General features: G+C 42.4%; 1 protein-coding gene and 1 non-coding gene across 8 annotated transcripts in view; one reads left to right on the forward strand and one right to left on the reverse strand.

Annotated features, from left to right (window-relative positions):
- The window catches only part of MTOR (mechanistic target of rapamycin kinase), a 531,718-nt gene that overhangs the window by 312,332 nt on the left and 195,459 nt on the right, over positions 1-23,927 (reverse strand). For all 7 annotated transcript variants that reach the window (XM_053691448.1, XM_053691447.1, XM_053691446.1 and 4 more), the window contains exon 32: positions 19,029-19,168. In XM_053691448.1, coding sequence (XP_053547423.1) covers positions 19,029-19,168 — 140 coding nt within the window. The remainder of the gene's footprint in view (positions 1-19,028; positions 19,169-23,927) is intronic.
- TRNAM-CAU (transfer RNA methionine (anticodon CAU)) lies at positions 21,023-21,095 on the forward strand. The gene has a single exon. It is a non-coding gene; the product is annotated as a tRNA-Met (tRNA).

Here is a 23,927-nt window from a genome sequence, read left to right on the forward strand (position 1 = left end):
GAGGCAAAGACACCCCCAGCCAAAGGCTTAAATACTTCCCCCACTCCCCTCATACCCCAGTCATTCTGTAGAGGGAACAAGGAACAGTAGGATAAATATCAGGGTATAAATGGTGCCAGAAGAACATATTCAATTTAGGTCTGCCCACCGGAGATACGGGCGGGAGCCGTGGACTCTCCTCCCCATGATGGAAATAAAATTATCAGGTAAGCATAATTTAGTTTAGTTTTCCATCTAAAGGGAAGGAGAGTCACTGAATGAAACCGGGAGGGTAAAAAGCGGACCCCTAATCTGAGGGCACCACAGCCTGCAAAACCTTTCTCCCAAAAACAGCTTCCGCAGAAGCAAAAACGTCAAATTTGCAAAACTTTGTAAAAGTGTATAAGGAGGACCAGGGAGCCGCCTTGCAAATCTGCTCCATAGAAGCCTCATTTTTGAAGGCCCAAGATGAAGCTACCGCTCTAGTGGAATGAGCCGTAATCCTCTGAGGAGGCTTATGTCCCGCTGTCTCATAGGCCAAGCGGATCAAGCTCCTCAGCCAGAAAGACAAAGAAGTAGCAGAAGCCCTCTGACCCCTGCGCTTCCCTGAACATACAACAAAAAGAGATTTAGATTGTCTGAAATCCTTAGTATCCTTAAGATAGAATTTCAAGGCACGAACCACATCCAAATTATGAAGCAACCTCTCCTTAGGAGAAGAGGGATTAGGACACAAAGAGGGAACAACTATTTCCTGATTGATGTTACGGTTAGACCCCACCTTGGGGAGGAACCCCAAGCCCGTGCGAAGAACAGACTTATCCACATGGAACACCAGATAAGGAGGCTCATACTGCAAGGCCACAAGTTCCGAAACTCTGCGCGCCGATGCAATAGCCAACAGGAAAATAACCTTCCAAGAAAGTCAAGAGAATGCATAGGCTCAAACTAAACCTTCTGCAGAACCTTAAGTACCAAGTTTAAGCTCCAAGGGGGAGCAGACTGCCTAAAGACAGGCCTGATTCGAGACAGAGCCTGAACAAAAGATTGAATGTCAGGGAGCTCAGCGAGTCTCCTATGCAACAGAACTGATAAAGCCGAAATTTGTCCCTTTAGGGAGCTAGCGGCCAGACCCTTATCCAAGCCTTCCTGGAGGAAGGACAAAATCCTGGAAACCCTCACCATGTGCCAAGGGTATTCATGACTCTCACACCAGGACAAGTAAGCTCTCCACACCTTGTAGTAGATGCGTTGAGTAACCGGCTTCCTTGCCTGAACTAAAGTGTCAATCACACTTTCAGAAAAACCTCTCTTGACTAAGACTAAGCATTCAATATCCACGCAGTCAGCCTCAGAGAATCGAGATTTTGATGTTGAAATGGACCCTGCTCCAGCAGATACATGCGACAGGGTAACCTCCATGGCGGAGAGGATGACATCCCAAACAGATCCGTGAACCACGTCCTCCTTGGCCACAAAGGAGCAATCAGAATGGAGGACACTCTCTCCTGCTTTAATACGCGCCACTACATGAGGAAGAAGCGGTAACGGCGGGAATATGTATACGAGACCAAACCCCCAAGGCAATGCCAATGTATCTATTAGCTCCGCCTGGGGGTCCCTCCACCTCGATCCGCATCAGGGAAACTTGCAGTTCAATCGGGACGCCATGAGATCGATCTCCGGCGCCCCCCATCTGAGACAGATCTCCGTAAACACCTCGGGGTGAAGAGACCATTCCCCCAGGTGAAAAGTCTGTCTGCTGAGAAAATCGGCCTCCCAGTTGTCCACACCCGGGATGTGGATCACAGAGAGCGAACAGTTGTGGGTCTCCGCCCACTTCAGTATCCGAGACAACTCCCTCATTGCCAGAGAGCTCCTCGTGCCTCCCTGGTGGTTGATGTAAGCCACCGAGGTGATATTGTCCGTCTGGAACCTGATAAAGCTGAAGTCTCTCAGCCGAGGCCACACCTCTCCAGAGCGTTGTAGATCGCTCAAAGCTCCAGAATATTTATTGGAAGAAGGAACTCTAAACAAGACCACTTCCCCTGTGCCATCATGGCACCCCAAACAGCTCCCCATCCCACAAAACTCACGTCCGTGGTAACAATCTCCCAGGACACACAGTTCCCATAGAATGCAATGTAAAGGCACTCCCACCCACGTTAAAGCCCCAAAACTGCCTAGTGCAGTTTGTTTTAATAATAATAAAAAAAAGCTACAATTTTTTTTTTTTAAATAAAAAACTACAATGCCCTCTATTTTGAGGGCTATGGGGCACAGAGTGCTAATTGTTACCGCGAGGCTGCGGTAGCAATAACCAGCCACTTGTAATGGCTGGTTAATGTTTGCGCTCCTGCAAACTGGCAAATTTGCTTATTTGGGGGAGCGCAATAATTTAGCGCTCCACTTGTAATCTAGCCCACTATAGGTTAAGGTAACCCTAGGCTCTAAGTTAACTTCCCTCAGAAAGTTCCTCTAAGTGACCCCCTGGCAGCTCCTGCCTATGTTCTCACCCCCTCCAGTGACAAGATAACCATTGCAAGCAGGGTTAGTCTTGGAGAACACTGAATTGGAGCTCCTAAGGCCTTTTCCTCCTCAACTGCAGCTCCGCAGTGAGAAGAAAAAGTGCCTCAGAGGCTTACAAAGAAAAGAAAACAAAAAAAAACCCACTTTAATAAAGTTTTACATAAAACAGTAGAAAAAAATTCCCCACAAACATTATAAACTGCCTTCCAACTAAATGGGTTGTCTCTGAGAGAACCACTGTTTGTCAGCGGTTTTCTCAAAGGGCCATACACTGATTTTAAAATATTTGTGAAAAGGGGGTTCCAGTGCTCCAGTGGTACCAAAGGGTCCAAAAGGGGTGCCAGTGATCTTAAAGTACCCTCTAGAGTGATGTAGTGCAATAAATTATCTGATTTGGACACAAAAGTGTGTCAGTGGGAGGACAGGCTAAGTCCCCTGGCTATGCTGTACACATGTGTCAGAGAAACTACAAATAGCCTCTGGGCTGTGTGTGCTGAGGTAAATCACTTACCATAAGTAGCACCCCTCCATCGGCATACCAGGCATCAAGCTGCAGCAGTATCACAGTAGAGAGTCCACCCTGTGCTGGTACGTGTACCGCAGAGGATATCTGAGGAAATACCGTTATCCCACAGTGGGAGGCTAAGGAAAAGTCCCTGTGACGCCTGAGGGTAGTTATGGCCGAAGACCCATAGGGAAATACTGTGCACATAACGGTATTCCTATGTCCCTGTATCGTTCAGCTGCTAAGAATTCTCTCTTCTTTGTGCATAATAAGTCCCAGGGATAAAAGGTCTCACATTAGCCTGAGCTTCCAAATATAAATCCATAAGCAAGTAGGTTTAACACCTCTATTCTCAACCATCTCCTGTGAGGCCAAGAACAGATCTGAATAGAGATGGGAGGGATTTTAAGCTCTTATGTGGGTTCTTGACCTTCTCCTAGTGGCGGCAAATATATCCCACATGTTATGGAGCACTATGGACCATCATCATTTTACAAAAGAAATCAGGTTTCATGTCCCTTTAAATTCTGTTCAACTGGATATAGTTGCTGTCTCCCACATTACTGTAAGTAACTCTCCGATAGTGTACATAGGGCACAGCAAACACAGCAGGACTGATACTTGAGATGTTTTAGAAACCACAAAAGGCTCTGTGTTTTCAGATAAAAAATGTTCTAATGTCTCAGACACCACAACGCAGGTTAGCAGCAAATATGGGGGGAAAAATCTTTCTGTTAACCACCAACTGATGGAGTGTGAAAGAAATTACTTATGAGAACATGTATAAGTTGTGCTTCTAAACAGCATGAACATGTAGCTGCAAATGTCTCATATCTAACTTTGCAAGAGGAAGAACGTCAATGGCTGTGACCAATTTATATATATATATATATATATATATAGGTCAGAAAAAACAGCGATCCACGCCAAACAAAAATAAAACTTGACTTTTATTCATCTGTTAAAATGAGAAACATGCAATGGAAAACAACACAGCTTAGCAGAGTGAGCACAGCACTGGGCTTACGCGTTTCGGCAATTAAGCCGTAGTCATAGCCTATAGTGCTGTGTTGGCTCTAGCTATTTAAAAGCAAATCTAAGAATGTCATTGGCTCAAAGATGATTTCTAATTAAAAACACACAATTGCGCTACTCATTCGCTATAATGAGCCAGATCATAAGTGAGAACACAAATATAAACATTACATGTTTAAAACCTCAGTGTACATAGAACGCAAGTCAGAGTATACATAATATATAATACAAAGTATTAGTTGTATTGCTGCATACTAACATTTGATAAGCTTTCATAGATATATAACTATGTACAATCATTAGCTGTACTGGCACAATTCTGATATTTATTCTGAATGCATTATTTCCAATGTGCCATATAAACAACTCGTTTGAACAATCCGCAAACCACCTAGGTTGTCCATTATCAAGGATGTAAGTGACAAAATTACGGTAACCCAACAAACTAGTTGATAGAAAATTGAAAGATGACACATATATTATCTACATAGTGTATCAAAACAAACAAATAAATAAATACATAAATAAATGAATGAATCACAGTCAGTCACATACACTGAACGTGTGTATATACAAAAACGTTCAAATCAAGAGGTATTAGAGTGCAAAGTTGTGTAGTATACCAGATAAACAGGACAAACTATAATTGTCTCTAGTTCATAAATGCATATATAGGGCTAATGGAATACTTATTAGTTGTTACTAATATCTTAAATAGCTCCTTATGTATCAAATAGGGGGTATGTTGTTAAGTTCTACTTATTGTCTTACATCAATAAGATGTGCATAAACTGCATTCGTTAGAGTGTTACCTGTTAACCCTCCTGTAGACTTTTTGAATCATAGGAGGGGGAGGGAGATAGACAGTAATGGCAATCTGATGGTTCTGTAGATCAGATCCCCCACGTATAAAGCATGAATTACATATTATATATATATATTGGGTATCTACATAGTAAAACATATGTGTAATAAATACTCATTTGGGAGAATATGTATAATTCTCCTAATAGCATCTCTGTTGTAAAACATGTGTAATAAGTACTCATCTGGGAGGATGTGTATAATTCTCCTAATAGCATCCCTGTTGGTGTCTAAAATTCACTCCCAATAATTAATTAAATCAAACCTGGAATTCGGTCCTTTTGGGACTCTTGTGTCTAATTTGAAAATCCAAAATATTTCTCTTTTTGCTAAGAGTTGTTCAAGGTCACCACCACGTTTTGGTAGTACCACTTTCTCTATGGCACACCACTTGAAGGTGTTTAATGAGCTTTTATGTTTTTCAGCAAAATGTTGTACAAGTGGAGTGGTGGCTTTACCTTGGCTAATCGTGGAAAGATGTAATCTAATTCTGGTATTTATGTCTCTGAACTTGAGTCCCACATATTGTTTTTTGCATGCTATGCATGATATTATATATATCACATAAGTGGTTCTACAATTAAGACACGAACGTATGTCAAATTTGGTACCTCGTGCAAAAGACTCAAATTCCTTGGTAATTTGTGCATATTCGCATGGACGACAATGATGGCTCCCACACTGAACTGTTGTTATTGGATGTTTTTTTTAATTGAGTTGGTGCTAAAATGGAGCCTAGGGTTTTGCTTTTTTTGTAGGAACATCTGATTCCTGTCTAGACTACCCTCTGCAACTGATCATCCGCTGCAAGTAGTGAGAAATTCTTCCTCACTATCTTGCAGATCTCTTGGTACTGAGAGCTGTATTCTGTTACAAAGTTAACTCTCTCCTTTCCAGAGGTCTCCCTTTCTGATAGTTTGCTATATTTAAGTAGATCAGATCTGGGAATTTTCTCAACTGTTGCCTCTGCTCTTTCTAGATCTCTCTGGGGAAATTTTCTCTTTCTCAGATTTTGTTTGAGATTGATAGCCTTATCCCTATATTCTGAGGGATCTGAGCAATTACGCTTGAGCCTGATTAACTGGCCCTTAGCTATTGCAAACCTTATCTCCTTCGGGTGACAACTCTGACCATGTAATATTGTATTTCCTGTAATGGGTTTGTGTTACTCACAGGTTGCAACTTTTTTGCCTGTAATACCTCTCAATGATAGATCCAAAAACAGAATTTATGCTTACCTGATAAATTACTTTCTCCAACGGTGTGTCCGGTCCACGGCGTCATCCTTACTTGTGGGATATTCTCTTCCCCAACAGGAAATGGCAAAGAGCCCAGCAAAGCTGGTCATATGATCCCTCCTAGGCTCCGCCTACCCCAGTCATTCGACCGACGTACAGGAGGAAATATGCATAGGAGAAACCATATGATACCGTGGTGACTGTAGTTAGAGAAAATAATTCATCAGACCTGATTAAAAAAACCAGGGCGGGCCGTGGACCGGACACACCGTTGGAGAAAGTAATTTATCAGGTAAGCATAAATTCTGTTTTCTCCAACATAGGTGTGTCCGGTCCACGGCGTCATCCTTACTTGTGGGAACCAATACCAAAGCTTTAGGACACGGATGAAGGGAGGGAGCAAATCAGGTCACCTAAATGGAAGGCACCACGGCTTGCAAAACCTTTCTCCCAAAAATAGCCTCTGAAGAAGCAAAAGTATCAAATTTGTAAAATTTGGCAAAAGTGTGCAGTGAAGACCAAGTCGCTGCCTTACATATCTGGTCAACAGAAGCCTCGTTCTTGAAGGCCCATGTGGAAGCCACAGCCCTAGTGGAGTGAGCTGTGATTCTTTCAGGAGGCTGCCGTCCGGCAGTCTCATAAGCCAAACGGATAATGCTTTTAAGCCAAAAAGAAAGAGAGGTAGAAGTTGCTTTTTGACCTCTCCTTTTACCAGAATAAACAACAAACAAAGAAGAAGTTTGTCTGAAATCTTTAGTGGCCTCTAAATAGAATTTTAGAGCACGGACTACGTCCAAATTGTGTAACAAACGTTCCTTCTTTGAAACTGGATTCGGGCACAAAGAAGGTACAACTATCTCCTGGTTAATATTCTTGTTGGAAACAACTTTCGGAAGAAAACCAGGCTTAGTACGCAAAACCACCTTATCTGCATGGAACACCAGATAGGGCGGAGAACACTGCAGAGCAGATAACTCAGAAACTCTTCTAGCAGAAGAAATTGCAACCAAAAACAAAACTTTCCAAGATAATAACTTAATATCTACGGAATGTAAGGGTTCAAACGGAACCCCTTGAAGAACTGAAAGAACTAGATTAAGACTCCAGGGAGGAGTCAAAGGTCTGTAAACAGGCTTGATTCTAACCAGAGCCTGAACAAACGCTTGAACGTCTGGCACAGCTGCCAGCCTTTTGTGAAGTAAAACAGATAACGCAGAAATCTGTCCCTTCAGAGAACTTGCAGATAATCCCTTCTCCAAACCCTCTTGTAGAAAGGATAAAATCCTAGGAATTTTTATCTTGTTCCATGGGAATCCTTTAGATTCACACCAACAGATATATTTTTTCCATATCTTATGGTAAATTTTTCTAGTCACAGGCTTTCTAGCCTGAATCAGAGTATCTATTACAGAATCTGAAAACCCACGCTTTGATAAAATCAAGCGTTCAATCTCCAAGCAGTCAGTTGGAGAGAAACCAGATTCGGATGTTCGAATGGACCTTGAACAAGAAGGTCCTGTCTCAAAGGTAGCTTCCATGGTGGAGCCGATGACATATTCACCAGGTCTGCATACCAAGTCCTGCGTGGCCACGCAGGAGCTATCAAGATCACTGAAGCCCTCTCCTGGTTGATCCTGGCTACCAGCCTGGGAATGAGAGGAAACGGTGGGAAAACATAAGCTAGGTTGAAGGTCCAGGGTGCTACTAGTGCATCTACTAGAGTCGCCTTGGGATCCCTGGATCTGGACCCGTAACAAGGAACCTTGAAGTTCTGACGAGACGCCATCAGATCCATGTCTGGAATGCCCCATAATTGAGTTATTTGGGCAAAGATTTCCGGGTGGAGTTCCCACTCCCCCGGATGGAATGTCTGACGACTCAGAAAATCCGCTTCCCAATTTTCCACTCCTGGGATGTGGATTGCAGACAAGTGGCAGGAGTGATCCTCCGCCCATTGAATTATCTTGGTCACTTCCTCCATCGCCAGGGAACTCCTTGTTCCCCCCTGATGGTTGATATATGCAACTGTCGTCATGTTGTCTGATTGAAACCTTATGAATTTCGCCTTTGCTAGATGAGGCCAAGCTTTGAGAGCATTGAATATCGCTCTCAGTTCCAGAATGTTTATCGGGAGAAGAGATTCTTCCCGAGACCATAGACCCTGAGCTTTCAGGGGTTCCCAGACCGCGCCCCAGCCCACCAGACTGGCGTCGGTCGTGACAATGACCCACTCTGGTCTGCGGAAGCTCATTCCCTGTGACAGGTTGTCCAGGATTAGCCACCAACGGAGTGAATCTCTGGTCCTTTGATCTACTTGAATCGTCGGAGACAAGTCTGTATAATCCCCATTCCACTGTCTGAGCATGCACAGTTGTAATGGTCTTAGATGAATTCGTGCAAAAGGAACTATGTCCATTGCTGCAACCATCAATCCTATTACTTCCATGCACTGCGCTATGGAAGGACGAAGAACAGAATGAAGAACTTGACAAGAGCTTAGAAGTTTTGATTTTCTGACCTCTGTCAGAAAAATCCTCATTTGTAAGGAGTCTATTATTGTTCCCAAGAAGGGAACTCTTGTTGACGGGGAAAGAGAACTTTTTTCTATGTTTACTTTCCATCCGTGAGATCTGAGAAAGGCTAGGACGATGTCCGTATGAGCCTTTGCTTTTGACAGAGACGACGCTTGAATCAGGATGTCGTCCAAGTATGGTACTACTGCAATGCCCCTTGGTCTTAGAACAGCTAGAAGGGACCCTAGTACCTTTGTGAAAATTCTCGGAGCAGTGGCTAATCCGAATGGAAGTGCCACAAACTGGTAATGCTTGTCCAGAAAAGCGAACCTTAGGAACTGATGATGTTCCTTGTGGATAGGAATATGGAGGTACGCATCCTTTAAATCCACCGTGGTCATAAATTGACCTTCCTGGATGGTAGGAAGGATCGTTCGAATGGTTTCCATTTTGAACGATGGAACCCTGAGAAATTTGTTTAGGATCTTGAGATCTAGAATTGGTCTGAATGTTCCCTCTCTTTTGGGAACTATAAACAGGTTGGAGTAAAACCCCATCCCTTGTTCTCTTATTGGAACTGGATGAATTACTCCCATCTTTAACAGGTCTTCTACACAATGTAAGAATGCCTGTCTTTTTATTTGGTTTGAAGATAATTGAGACCTGTGGAACCTTCCCCTTGGGGGTAGTTCCTTGAATTCCAGGAGATAACCTTGAGAAACTATTTCTAGTGCCCAAGGATCCTGAACATCTCTTGCCCAGGCCTGAGCAAAGAGAGAAAGTCTGCCCCCCACCAGATCCAGTCCCGGATCGGGGGCCATCCCTTCATGCTGTTTTGGTAGCAGTGGCAGGCTTCTTGGCCTGCTTACCCTTGTTCCAGCCTTGCATCGGTCTCCAGGCTGGTTTGGGTTGAGAAGTATTACCCTCTTGCTTAGAGGATGTAGAAGTAGAGGCTGGTCCGTTTCTGCGAAAGGGACGAAAATTAGGCTTATTTCTAGCCTTAAAAGACCTATCCTGAGGAAGGGCGTGGCCCTTTCCTCCGGTGATGTCTGAAATAATCTCTTTCAAATCAGGACCAAACAGTGTTTTGCCCTTGAAAGGGATGTTAAGCAATTTTGTCTTGGAAGACACATCCGCTGACCAAGACTTTAGCCAGAGCGCTCTGCGCGCCACAATAGCAAACCCTGAATTTTTCGCCGCTAATCTCGCTAATTGCAAAGCGGCATCTAGAATAAAAGAGTTAGCCAATTTAAGTGCATGAACTCTGTCCATAACCTCCTCATACGAAGATTCTTTATTGAGCGACTTTTCTAGTTCTTCGAACCAGAAACACGCTGCCGTAGTGACAGGAACAATGCATGAAATTGGTTGAAGAAGGTAACCTTGCTGAACAAACATTCTTTTAAGCAAACCCTCTAATTTTTTATCCATAGGATCTTTAAAAGCACAACTATCTTCTATGGGAATAGTAGTGCGTTTGTTTAGAGTAGAGACCGCCCCCTCGACCTTAGGGACTGTCTGCCATAAGTCCTTTCTGGGGTCGACTATAGGAAATAATTTCTTAAATATAGGGGGAGGAACAAAAGGTATGCCGGGCCTTTCCCATTCCTTGTTTTCTATGTCCGCCACCCGCTTGGGTATAGGAAAAACATCGGGGGGCACCGGAACCTCTAGGAACTTGTCCATCTTACATAATTTCTCTGGAATGACCAAATTGTCACAATCATCCAGAGTAGATAATACCTCCTTAAGCAGTGCGCGGAGATGTTCTAATTTAAATTTAAATGTTACAACATCAGGTTCAGCTTGTTGAGAAATTTTTCCTGAATCTGAAATTTCTCCCTCAGACAAAACCTCCCCCCTGGCCCCTTCAGATTGGTGTGAGGGTATGTCAGAAGCGTTATCATCAGCGTCCTCTTGCTCTTCAGTGTTTAAAACAGAGCAATCGCGCTTTCTTTGATAAGTAGGCATTTTAGATAAAATATTTGCAATAGAATTATCCATAACAGCCGTTAATTGTTGCATAGTAATAAGTATTGGCGCACTAGATGTACTAGGGGCCTCTTGTGTGGGCAAAACTGGTGTAGACACAGAAGGGGGTGATGCAGTACCATGCTTACTCCCCTCATCTGAAGAATCATCTTGGGCACTATTATTATCTGTGGCATCATTGTCCCTACTTTGTTTGGACACCATGTCACAATTATCACATATATTTAAATGGGGAGACACATTGGCTTTCATACATATAGAACATCGTTTATCTGATGGTTCAGACATGTTAAACAGGCTTAAACTTGTCAACAAAGCACAAAAAACGTTTTAAAATAAAACCGTTACTGCCACTTTAAATTTTAAACAGAACACACTTTATTACTGAATATGCGAAAAAGTATGAAGCAATTGTTCAAAATTCACCACAGTGTCTTAAAGCCTTAAAAGTATTGCACACCAAATTTGAAAGCTTTAACCCTTAAAATAACGGAACCGGAGCCGCTTTTACATTTAACCCCTATACAGTCCCAGAAATCTGCTTTGCTGAGACCCAACCAAGCCCAGAGGGGAATACGATACCAAATGACGCCTTCTATAAGCTTTTCCAGTGGATCTTAGCTCCTCACACATGCATCTGCATGCCTTGCCTTCCAAAAACAACTGCGCATTAGTGGCGCGAAAATGAGGCTCTGCCTATGACTAGAGAAGGCCCCCATCTGAAAAAGGTGTCCATACAGTGCCTGCCGTTTTTTAACAACAATCCCCAAGATTATAATAACTATAAAGAGTTATAATCTGTCAAATATGCTTAGCAAAGTAATCGTTTTAGCCCAGAAAAATGTCTACCAGTTTTTTAAGCCCTTATAAAGCCTTTATTCTTTTACTTAATCTAAGAAAATGGCTTACCGGTCCCCATAGGGAAAATGACAGCCTTCCAGCATTACCAAGTCGTGTTAGAAATGTGGCCAGTCATACCTCAGGCAGAAAAGTCTGCCAACTGCTTCCCCCAACTGAAGTTACTTCATCTCAACAGTCCTGTGTGGAAACAGCAATCGATTTTAGTAACGTTTGCTAAAATCATCTTCCTCTTACAAACAGAAATCTTCTTCTCTTTTCTGTTTCAGAGTAAATAGTACATACCAGCACTATTTTAAAATAACAAACACTTGATTGAAGAATAAAAACTACATTTAAACACCAAAAAACTCTTAGCCATCTCCGTGGAGATGTTGCCTGTGCAACGGCAAAGAGAATGACTGGGGTAGGCGGAGCCTAGGAGGGATCATATGACCAGCTTTGCTGGGCTCTTTGCCATTTCCTGTTGGGGAAGAGAATATCCCACAAGTAAGGATGACGCCGTGGACCGGACACACCTATGTTGGAGAAAAATGTATTTCCACTGGATTTGTTTCATGAGTGAATCTCAAACCCATATCATTGGTATTAAGGTATGTCATAAACTGTTCAACACTTCCATCCTCTCCTTTCCAGACCAATAACAGGTCGTCTATATACCTGTAATACAATTTTATACTGTTTCTGTGAGGATTGCTATCTCCATACGTGCGGCACAGCTCCCACCAGCCTAGATATATAATATATATTTCTCAAGAGCCGGATAGTCGGAGGCAGATGGTAAGAAGGCATGCTTACCTGATAAATGTATTTCTCTTGTGGTGTATCCAGTCCACGGATCATCCATTACTTGTGGGATATTCTCATTCCCAACAGGAAGTTGCAAGAGGACACCCACAGCAGAGCTGTTATATAGCTCCTCCCCTAACTGCCATATCCAGTCATTCGACCGAAAACAAGCCGAGAAAGGAGAAACCATAGGGTGCAGTGGTGACTGTAGTTTAAATTTAAAAATTACCTGCCTTAAAATGACAGGGCGGGCCGGGGACTGGATACACCACAAGAGAAATAAATTTATCAGGTAAGCATAAATTGTGTTTTCTCTTGTAAGGTGTATCCAGTCCACGGATCATCCATTATTTGTGGGATACCAATACCAAAGCTAAAGTACACGGATGAAGGGAGGGAAAAGGCAGGTACTTAAACGGAAGGTACCACTGCCTGTAAAACCTTTCTCCCAAAAATAGCCTCCGAAGAAGCAAAAGTATCAAATTTGTAGAATTTTGAAAAGGTATGAAGCGAAGACCAAGTCGCCGCCTTGCAAATCTGTTCAACAGAAGCCTCATTTTTAAAGGCCCAAGTGGAAGCCATAGCTCTAGTAGAATGAGCTGTAATTCTTTCAGGAGGCTGCTGTCCAGCAGTCTCATAGGCTAAGCGGATTATGCTTCTTAGCCAAAAAGAAAGAGAGGTTGCCGAAGCCTTTTGACCTCTCCTCTGTCCAGAGTAGACAACAAACAAAGCAGATGTTTGACGGAAATCTTTAGTAGCTTGTAAGTAAAACTTTAAAGCACTAACCACGTCCAGATTGTGTAATAGACGTTCCTTCTTTGAAGAAGGATTAGGACACAAAGACGGAACAACAATCTCTTGATTGATATTCTTATTAGATACCACCTTAGGTAAAAACCCAGGTTTGGTATGCAGAACTACCTTATCTGCATGGAAGATCAGATAAGGAGAATCACATTGTAAGGCAGATAACTCGGAAACTCTATGAGCCGAGGAAATAGCTACCAAAAAAAGAACTTTCCAAGATAAAAGTTTGATATCTATGGAATGAAGAGGTTCAAACGGAACTCCTTGAAGAACCTTAAGAACCAAATTTAAGCTCCATGGCGGAGCAACAGGTTTAAACACAGGCTTGATTCTAACTAAAGCCTGACAAAATGCCTGAACGTCTGGAACATCTGCCAGACGCTTGTGCAAAAGAATAGACAGAGCAGAAATCTGTCCCTTTAAGGAACTAGCTGACAATCCTTTTTCCAAACCCTCTTGGAGAAAGGATAATATCCTGGGAATACTGACCTTACTCCATGAGTAACCCTTGGATTCACACCAATAAAGATATTTACGCCATATCTTATGATAAATTTTCCTGGTGACAGGCTTTCGTGCCTGTATTAAGGTATCAATGACTAACTCGGAGAAGCCACGCTTTGATGAAATCAAGCGTTCAATCTCCAGGCAGTCAGTCTCAGAGAAATTAGATTTGGATGGTTGAAAGGACCCTGAAGTAGAAGGTCCTGTCTCTGAGGCAGAGTCCATGGTGGAAAAGATGACATGTCCACTAGATCTGCATACCAGGTCCTGCGTGGCCACACAGGCGCTATCAAAATCACTGATGCTCTCTCCTGCTTGATCTTGGCAATCAGCCGAGGGAGCAGAGGAAACGGTGGAAACACATAAGCCAGGTTGAAAGACCAGGGCGCTGCTAGAGCATCTATCAGCGTCGCCTTGGGATCCCTGGACCTGGATCCGTAACAAGGAAGCTTGGCGTTCTGGCGAGACGCCATGAGATCCAGTTCTGATTTGCCCCAATGATGAATCAATTGTGCAAACACCTCCGGATGGAGTTCCCACTCCCCCGGATGAAAAGTCTGACGACTTAGAAAATCCGCCTCCCAGTTCTCTACACCAGGGATATGGATAGCTGATAGGTGGCAAGAGTGAATCTCTGCCCAGCGAATTATTTTTGAGATTTCTAACATCGCTAGGGAACTTCTTGTTTCCCCTTGATGGTTGATGTAAGCCACAGTCGTGATATTGTCCGACTGAAATCTGATGTACCTCAGAGATGCTAACTGAGGCCAAGCCTGAAGAGCATTGAATATCGCTCTCAGTTCCAGAATATTTATTGGAAGGAGTGTCTCCTCCTGAGTCCACGATCCCTGAGCCTTCAGGGAGTTCTAGACTGCACCCCAACCTAGAAGGCTGGCATCTATTGTTACAATTGTCCAATCTGGCCTGCGAAAGGTCATACCTTTGGACAGATGGACCCGAGATAGCCACCAGAGAAGAGAATCCCTGGTCTCTTGATCCAGATTTAGTAGAGGGGACAAATCTGTGTAATCCCCGTTCCACTGACTGAGCATGCATAGTTGCAGCGGTCTGAGATGTAAGCGTGCAAACGGCACTATGTCCATTGCCGCTACCATTAAGCCGATCACTTCCATACACTGAGCCACCGAAGGGCGCGGAATGGAATGAAGAACACGGCAGGAATTTAGAAGCTTTGATAACCTGGACTCCGTCAGGTAAATTTTCATTTCTACAGAATCTATCAGAGTCCCTAGGAAGGAAATTCTTGTGAACTCTTTTCCTCGTTCACTTTCCACCCATGCGACCTCAGAAATTCCAGTACTACGTCTGTATGAGACTTGGCAATTTGAAAGTTTGATGCCTGTATCAGGATGTCGTCTAAATAAGGGGCCACTGCTATGCCCCACGGCCTTAGGACCGCAAGAAGCGACCCTAGAACCTTCGTAAAGATTCTTGGGGCTGTAGCTAATCCAAAGGGAAGAGCTACAAACTGGTAATGCCTGTCTAGGAAGGCAAACCTGAGAAACCGATGATGATCTTTGTGTATCGGAATGTGAAGATAAGCATCCTTTAAATCCACTGTAGTCATGTATTGACCCTCCTGGATCATAGGTAGGATGGTACGAATAGTCTCCATCTTGAATGATGGAACTCTGATAAATTTGTTTAAGATCTTTAGATCCAAAATTGGTCTGAAGGTTCCCTCTTTTTTTGGGAACCACAAACAGATTTGAGTAAAAACCCTGTCCCTGTTCCTCCTTTGGAACTGGATGGATCACTCCCATAACTAGCAGGTCTCGTACACAGTGTAAGAATGCCTCTCTCTTTATCTGGTTTGCAGATGATTGTGAAAGGTGAAATCTCCCTTTTGGGGGGGGAAGTTTTGAAGTCCAGAAGATATCCCTGGGATATAATTTCCAACGCCCAGGGATCCTGGACATCTCTTGCCCACGCCTGGGCGAAGAGTGAAAGTCTGCCCCCTACTAGATCCGTTATCGGATAGGGGGCCGTTCCTTCATGCTGTCTTAGAGGCAGCAGCAGGCTTTTTGGCCTGTTTACCTTTGTTCCAGGTCTGGTTTGGTCTCCAGACCGTCTTGGACTGAGCAAACGTTCCCTCTTGTTTTGTATTAAAGGAAGTTGATGCCGCACCTGCCTTGAAGTTTTGAAAGGCACGAAAATTAGACTGTTTGGCCCTTGATTTGGACCTGTCCTGAGGAAGGCCATGACCTTTTCCTCCAGTGATATCAGCAATAATCTCTTTCAAACCAGGCCCGAATAGGGTCTGCCCCTTGAAGGGAATGTTAAGCAGCTTAGATTTTGAAGTCACGTCAGCTGACCATGATTTAAGCCATAGGGCCCTGCGCGCCTGTATAGCAAAACCAGAATTCTTAGCCGTTAGTTTAGTCAAATGAACAATGGCATCAGAAACAAAAGAATTGGCTAGCTTAAGTGCTCTAAGCTTGCCAAGTATGTCATCCAATGGAGTCACTACCTGTAAAGCCTCTTCCAGAGACTCAAACCAGAACGCCGCAGCAGCAGTGACAGGAGCAATGCATGCAAGGGGCTGTAGGATAAAACCTTGTTGAATAAACATTTTCTTAAGGTAACCTTTTAATTTTTTATCCATTGGATCTAAAAAAGCACAACTGTCCTCGACAGGGATAGTAGTACGCTTTGCTAGAGTAGAAACTGCTCCCTCCACCTTAGGGACTGTCTGCCATAAGTCCCGTGTGGTGGCGTCTATTGGAAACATTTTTCTAAAAATAGGAGGGGGAGAAAACGGCACACCTGGTCTATCCCATTCCTTAGTAATAATTTCTGTAAACCTTTTAGGTATTGGAAAAACATCAGTACACACCGGCACTACATAGTATTTATCCAGTCTACACAATTTCTCTGGCACTGCAATTGTATCACAGTCATTCAGAGCAGCTAAAACCTCCCTGAGCAATACGCGGAGGTGTTCAAGCTTAAATTTAAATGTAGAAATATCAGAATCAGGTATCTTTCCTGAGTCAGAAACATCACCCACAGACTGAAGCTCTCCTTCCACAGCTTCTGCATATTGTGAGGCAGTATCAGACATGGTTCTTAAAGCGTTAGTATGCTCTGCATTTCGTCTAACCCCAGAGCTATCTCGCTTACATCTAAATTCAGGTAGTCTGGCTAATACTGCTGACAGTGTATTATCCATGACTGCCGCCATGTCTTGTAAAGTAATCGCTATGGGCGCCCTAGATGTACTTGGCGCCATTTGAGCGTGAGTCCCTTGAGCGGGAGTCAAAGGATCTGACACGTGGGGAGAGTTAGTCGGCATAACTTCCCCCTCGTCAGATTCCTCTGGTGATAAATTTTTTAAAGACAGAATATGATCTTTATTGCTTAAAGTGAAATCAGTACATTTGGTACACATTCTAAGAGGGGGTTCAACCATGGCTTTTAAACATAATGAACAAGGAGTTTCTTCTATGTCAGACATGTTTGTACAGACTAGCAATGAGACTAGCAAGCTTGTAAAACACTTTAAATCAAGTTAACAAGCAAATATAAAAACCGGTACTGTGCCTTTAAGAGAAACAAATTTTGTCAAAATTTGAAAAACAGTGAAAAAAGGCAGTAAATAAAACGAATTTTTTACAGTGTATGTAATAAGCTAACAGAGCATTGCACCCACTTGCAAATGGATGATTAACCCCTTAGTTCAAAAAACGATTAAAAAAAACGATATAGACATTGTTTAACAGTCACAACAAACTGCCACAGCTCTGCTGTGGCCCTACCTTCCCCAATAAACGACTTTGAGCCCTTTAGAGATGTCCTATAGCATTCAGGGGACTTCTGAGGAAAGCTGGATGTCTCAGTCTGTAATTTTAACTGCGCAAAAAAGCGCTAAAATAGGCCACTCCCACTCATACTACAACAGTGGAAAGCCTCAGGAAACTGTTTCTAGGCAAAATTTAAGCCAGCCATGTGGAAACAACTAGGCCCCAATAAAGTTTTATCACCAAAGCATATATAAAAACGATTAAACATGCCAGCAAACGTTTTATATTGCAATTTTATAAGGGTATTACCCCTGAGAGTAAGCATGATACCAGTCGCTATTAAATCACTGTATTCAGGCTTAACTTACATTAATCCGGTATCAGCAGCATTTTCTAGCATTTCCATTTCTAGAAAAAATTGTAACTGCACATACCTCATAGCAGAGTAAACTGCATGCCATTCTCCCGCTGAAGTTACCTCTCTCCTCAGACATATGTGAGAACAGCAATGGATCTTAGTTACAACCTGCTAAGATCATAGAAAACTCAGGCAGATTCTTCTTCTATTTACTGCCTGGGATAAAATAGTACAACTCCGGTACTATTTAAAAATAACAAACTTTTGATTGAAGCAAAAAAACTAACTATATTTCACCACTCTCTCTTACTACCTCCATGCTTGTTGAGAGTTGCAAGAGAATGACTGGATATGGCAGTTAGGGGAGGAGCTATATAACAGCTCTGCTGTGGGTGTCCTCTTGCAACTTCCTGTTGGGAATGAGAATATCCAGCAAGTAATGGATGATCCGTGGACTGGATACACCTTACAAGAGAAAAAAGGGGTGTTGTGTATAGATTGGTCCTATTATAGTCAGGAGAGGCACAGGAACTGCAAGTGCTAGAAAATAGAGGTTGACTCGCACTCTTTCCCTTTCGATTGTGTGTGTATATATATATATATATATATATATATATATATATATAAAAAACACACAGGTCTGAGGAAGGGGTGAAAGCCTTGAAACGTCACGCAGTAAAGCTTTTTGAAACCTTTAAATCCAGAGAGTGCATTTCCTTCATTTCCTTATTGTATTCTGGATGCAACCTGGTGTGAATATCACTGAGTTTGCAAGAATTTGTGAGAGTGCTGCAATATTCAAATTCTATATATATATATATAGTGACAGATCCCCTGGTTGACTATATATATAATATATACATATATATATATATATATACACACACAAACACCCACTGTATTTCCCAGACTAAAGGTTGGGCTCACCACTAAAGTACAACACTAGGTAGACAGATGGCACATTCAATTTTGATAATGAAAGATCATAAAGTGTGAGTGTGACTACTGACTCAAAGGGAAAAAGATTGCTTTGCCGTGACATGAAAGAAATATTTATGTAATAGAAATACAGAAAAGGGGCATACTCTTCCTACAAAGTATTATTATCCATAAACACTAACAGACTGAAATGAGAATACAAAAGCTTTTTAACAAGAATGTCTCCATACATCTTCTTAGTGGGAGTCTAAAAATGTTTCATGATAAAATTATGCAAGATATGGGGACATAAGTTAAAGATGAAGATTTAAGTAACAGAAGAAGCCCATGCTCTGAATATTATGATTTGTTTACCATTCGCCTAAAGCTTCCAGGCAGCGCATCCGTCCCAATATTAGCTCCGAATCGTCCTTGTTAACCTCAAGCTTCTTGTCATACGCCACCAGAGCATCCTCCCACTCATGTAACTTCTCATACCATGTGGCCTGAATCTCCTGTTGTGAGGAAGATGTTTGTGGAAGGTCAGAGCTTGCATATGGTAGGTAGATACACCAAAGCATGAAAAGCACAGAAAACTATCATGGTTGGATCACACATTTATACAGGCACATTCTAACTGGAACCGATTTATAAACTGAGCCTTGCACATCAAAACAACTTAAAGGGACACAGAACCCAAATTTTTTCTTTCGTGATTCAGATAGAGCATGCAATTTTAAGCAACTTTTTAATTTACTCCTATTATCAAATTTTCTTTGTTCTCTTGCTATCTTTATTTGAAAAAGAGGGCATCTAAACTTTTTTTGGTTCAGGATTCTGGACAGCACTTTTATTGGTGGAAGAATTTATCCACCAATCAGCAAGAACCACCAAGGTTGTTCACCAAAAATGGTCCGGCATCTAAACTTACATTCTTGCATTTCAAATTAAGATACCAAGAGAATGATGAAAATTTGATAATAGGAGTAAATTAGAAAGTTGCTTAAAATGTCATGCTCTATCTGAATCACAAAGGAAAAAAATTGGGTTCAGTCTCCCTTTAAAGGGACATGAATCCAATCTTTTTTCTTTCATGATTTAGACAGAGCAGACTATTTAAAAAAAAAAAAAAAAAAAAGGGTCCAATTTACTTCTATTCTCAAATTTGCTTTGTTCTCTTGTTATTCTTTGCTGACGAGATAGCTTGGTAGGTAGCCTGCACATGCCTGAAGCACTACATGAAAGGAAATAGCGCTGCCATCTAGTGCTCTTGCTAGTGTATAACATTGATGCTGCCACATTATGCTGCAGACGAGCACACTCCTGAACTTACCTTATTGTGTTTCAACAAAGGATAGCAAGAAACAAAGAAAATATGATAATAGAAGTATATTGAAAAGTTGTATGTTCTATCTGAATTATTAAAGAAAAAAATTGGGTTTTTATGCCCCTTTAATTCTGAAGCCAAAGAAATGTGTTAAGTTAAGAAGACTTTTGCAGCAGTAAAAAATGTATTTGAGACAAATCTTTCAGAATTCAAATATTCTGAAATATTAATTTCTTTCTAATGACACGGTGAGTCCATGGATCATCATCAATTACTGTTGGGAATATCACTCCTGGCCAGCATGAGGAGGCAAAGAGCATCACAGCAAAGCTGTTAAATATCACTTCCTACCCACAATTCCCCAGTCATTCTCTTTGCCTCTAGTGCAAGGAGGAGGTGAAGTAATTAGGTGTCCTGATTAAGATTCTTCTATCAAGATTTTTTTTATTTTGAAGTCTGGGCAAGATTGCTCTGGCCTTCCATCACAATTTGGGTGTAGCTGTACTCCCCGTTTGTCTCTTCAGCAGGGCTGTGGTGGCTTTAAAGCAGTTAGGAACTTGTAAAGGAGGCTTTGCTGCATTTTCCTAAACTGTTGCTGCCCTGGTATAGAAAGCCTGAGTAAGCTTACTCTGTCTTTCTTTTTACACAGGTCCCTGTTAGGAGCAGCATCCTCTCAACCTTTGTGAGTCGTCTGACTGCCGGATGACTAGAATGCAGGTAAGTGCCTTTTGTTCTTTTGGGGCTAGAAGGCTGGCACTAATGGGGTTTAGGACTCTAGCATTCTCCTGTTATTTATTTGGGATACAAACCCCTTAGTAAGGGTGTTTCTGGCAGAGTGCAGGCACTATAGATTTTTTGCAGACTTAAGGGTTAATTTCCTGCAACGCATGGAGACTCACTCTAAAATTATGTATATCTATTTTGGGCGCCTTGCAAGCAATCCAGCGCCATTGTTATGTGTAGGAGACTAGGACTGAATGTGTGTGGTGCATGGAAACTTGTAGGGCTACTGTTTATTCGTGATACACACCAGGGGGGCTGGGCCTTGTTAGTGCAGTAGGTAGCGCGTCAGTCTCATAATCTGAATGTCGTGAGTTCAAGCCTCACACAAGGCGCTTGTTATTTCAAAATGTTTCATCCTTCCCTGGAGCAATCTCTTTTTCAAGAGACCTTGTCCAATCTCCTTTCCTATGGGGGGAAACGATTCTGGAGAGGAGTTTCTTTACTCCATCTGCAAGGGTGATTTATGGGGGATCTTCATAGATTCTCTGTCTAATAGAAGATTTTTATCTGGGACCAAGTTATCAAGGGAATGTTATGATCTGACTCAGTGGATAGATCGGGATCAGTGGATGAGGGACTCCCTCTGGTACTGGTTTTCAGGAGTACCTGTCTCAGGGCGCGTGTTTTCTGGAAACATTCCTGAAGATTTTTTATTTCGGAAGTGTCTGCGTTTCTCTTTTAAGTATGAGGGTGATTTAATTTACTCTGATGGCTTTGCGTCAGTTGTCTTTAAATTGGCATTTCATTTCTATGACTTAATTAATCTACTAGGGGTTCCTTAGTATTGTAGGAGGTGATTTATTGTTCGGTGACAACTCTCAATGGCTGTTTGTTCTCCTCTCTTTAGGGTTGAATGTTTGGAGTGTTTTTCAGTCTGATAATTCTCTCCGGTGAGTGGTTCTCCGTCCGCAGGCGTCTTCCAGGTACACAGTAAAATGGGGGGTTCTGGAGTTGGCTACTGCCGTTTCGCAGACTGCCAAGCTTATGTGGTAAGTTCAGGGTCATGTCATCACAGACTACCTTAACATTGTTCTTTTAGCCTGGCATCAGGCCCTGTTTGAGCCTATACATTCCTTAGATATTAAGATGTTATCTTGGAACGTTTTGTTTCTTCTAAGAGAGTCTCTGAACTCTCGGCGTTGCTTTATAGTCCCCTTATCTTATCTTTTCCAAATAAGGTTTCTCTGTGTTCTACGTTAGTTTCCCTTCCTGCGTTCTACGTTAGTTTCCCTTCCTAGAATGGTTTCAATTAGATATACTGGTCAGGAAATAGTTGTACCCTATTCCTTTTTTTCTTAAGGAGGGTTTGTTCCACAACCTAGTTGTGGTGTGTGCTCACACGTTCTTTTTGCAGGCACTAAGGTCTTCTGTTTTATTTGTCTGTTTCTCTGGGAAACGCAATGGTCAGAACTATGGTTTATTTTCATTCACTCTGGCTGCAGAGTTTTAGCATTTGACCTATGTCACTGCTGGAGTCACGGCTCATTCCATGAGGGTTGGTTCTTTTTTCTGTTGAACAAGTTTGCAGGACTGCAACTTAGTTTTCTGTACTTAAAAAATTGACATGTTGCTTCTGCTGAAGTTTACTTTTATTTTATTTTTTTTAGGCAGTGGTGCCTTCTGTTTAGGTTTCCTGTCTTGTCCCTCCCATATCATCTGTGTCCTCTAGCTTGGGTATGGATTCCCAAAAGCAATTGATGATGGACTCACCGTGTCATTAGAAAGAAAACTAAATTTATGCTTGACACGGTGAGTCCACGGCCCGCACTGTTTTTTTCAGACAGTGTTTTGTTATATCAACCTCAGGCACCTCTGCACCTTGTGTTGATTCCTTTTTCTCCTTTCCATTTGGTCGAATGACTGGGGGATTGTGGGTAGGAAGCGATATTTAATAGCTTTGCTGTGGTGCTCTTTGCCTCCTCCTGATGGCCAGGAGTAATATTCCCAACAGTAATTGATGGTGATCCGTGGACTCACTGTGTCAAGAAAGAAAACAGAATTTATGTTTACCTGATAAATTACTTTCTCCAACGGTGTGTCCGGTCCACGGCGTCATCCTTACTTGTGGGATATTCTCTTCCCCAACAGGAAATGGCAAAGAGCCCAGCAAAGCTGGTCACATGATCCCTCCTAGGCTCCGCCTACCCCAGTCATTCGACCGACGTTAAGGAGGAATATTTGCATAGGAGAAACCATATGTTACCGTGGTGACTGTAGTTAAAGAAAATAAATTATCAGACCTGATTAAAAAAACCAGGGCGGGCCGTGGACCGGACACACCGTTGGAGAAAGTAATTTATCAGGTAAACATAAATTCTGTTTTCTCCAACATAGGTGTGTCCGGTCCACGGCGTCATCCTTACTTGTGGGAACCAATACCAAAGCTTTAGGACACGGATGAAGGGAGGGAGCAAATCAGGTCACCTAAATGGAAGGCACCACGGCTCGCAAAACCTTTCTCCCAAAAATAGCCTCAGAAGAAGCAAAAGTATCAAATTTGTAAAATTTAGAAAAAGTGTGCAGTGAAGACCAAGTCGCTGCCTTACATATCTGATCAACAGAAGCCTCGTTCTTGAAGGCCCATGTGGAAGCCACAGCCCTAGTGGAGTGAGCTGTGATTCTTTCAGGAGGCTGCCGTCCGGCAGTCTCATAAGCCAATCGGATAATGCTTTTAATCCAGAAGGAGAGAGAGGAAGAAGTTGCTTTTTGACCTCTCCGTTTACCAGAATAAACAACAAACAAAGACAAAGTTTGTCTGAAATCCTTAGTAGCTGCTAAGTAAAATTTGAGAGCACGAACTACATCCAAGTTGTGCAACAAACGTTCCTTCTTTGAAACTGGATTAGGACACAAAGAAGGCACAACTATCTCCTGGTTAATGTTTTTGTTAGAAACAACTTTTGGAAGAAAACCAGGTTTAGTACGCAAAACCACCTTATCTGCATGGAACACCAGATAAGGAGAAGAACACTGCAGAGCAGATAATTCTGCAACTCTTCTAGCAGAAGAAATTGCAACCAAAAACAAAACTTTCCAAGATAATAACTTAATATCAACGGAATGTAAGGGTTCAAACGGAACCCCCTGAAGAACTGAAAGAACTAGGTTGAGACTCCAAGGAGGAGTCAAAATTTTGTAAACAGGCTTGATTCTAACCAGAGCCT

The sequence above is a fragment of the Bombina bombina genome, chromosome 8 (assembly GCF_027579735.1).
Source record: "Bombina bombina isolate aBomBom1 chromosome 8, aBomBom1.pri, whole genome shotgun sequence".
Lineage (NCBI taxonomy): Eukaryota > Metazoa > Chordata > Amphibia > Anura > Bombinatoridae > Bombina > Bombina bombina.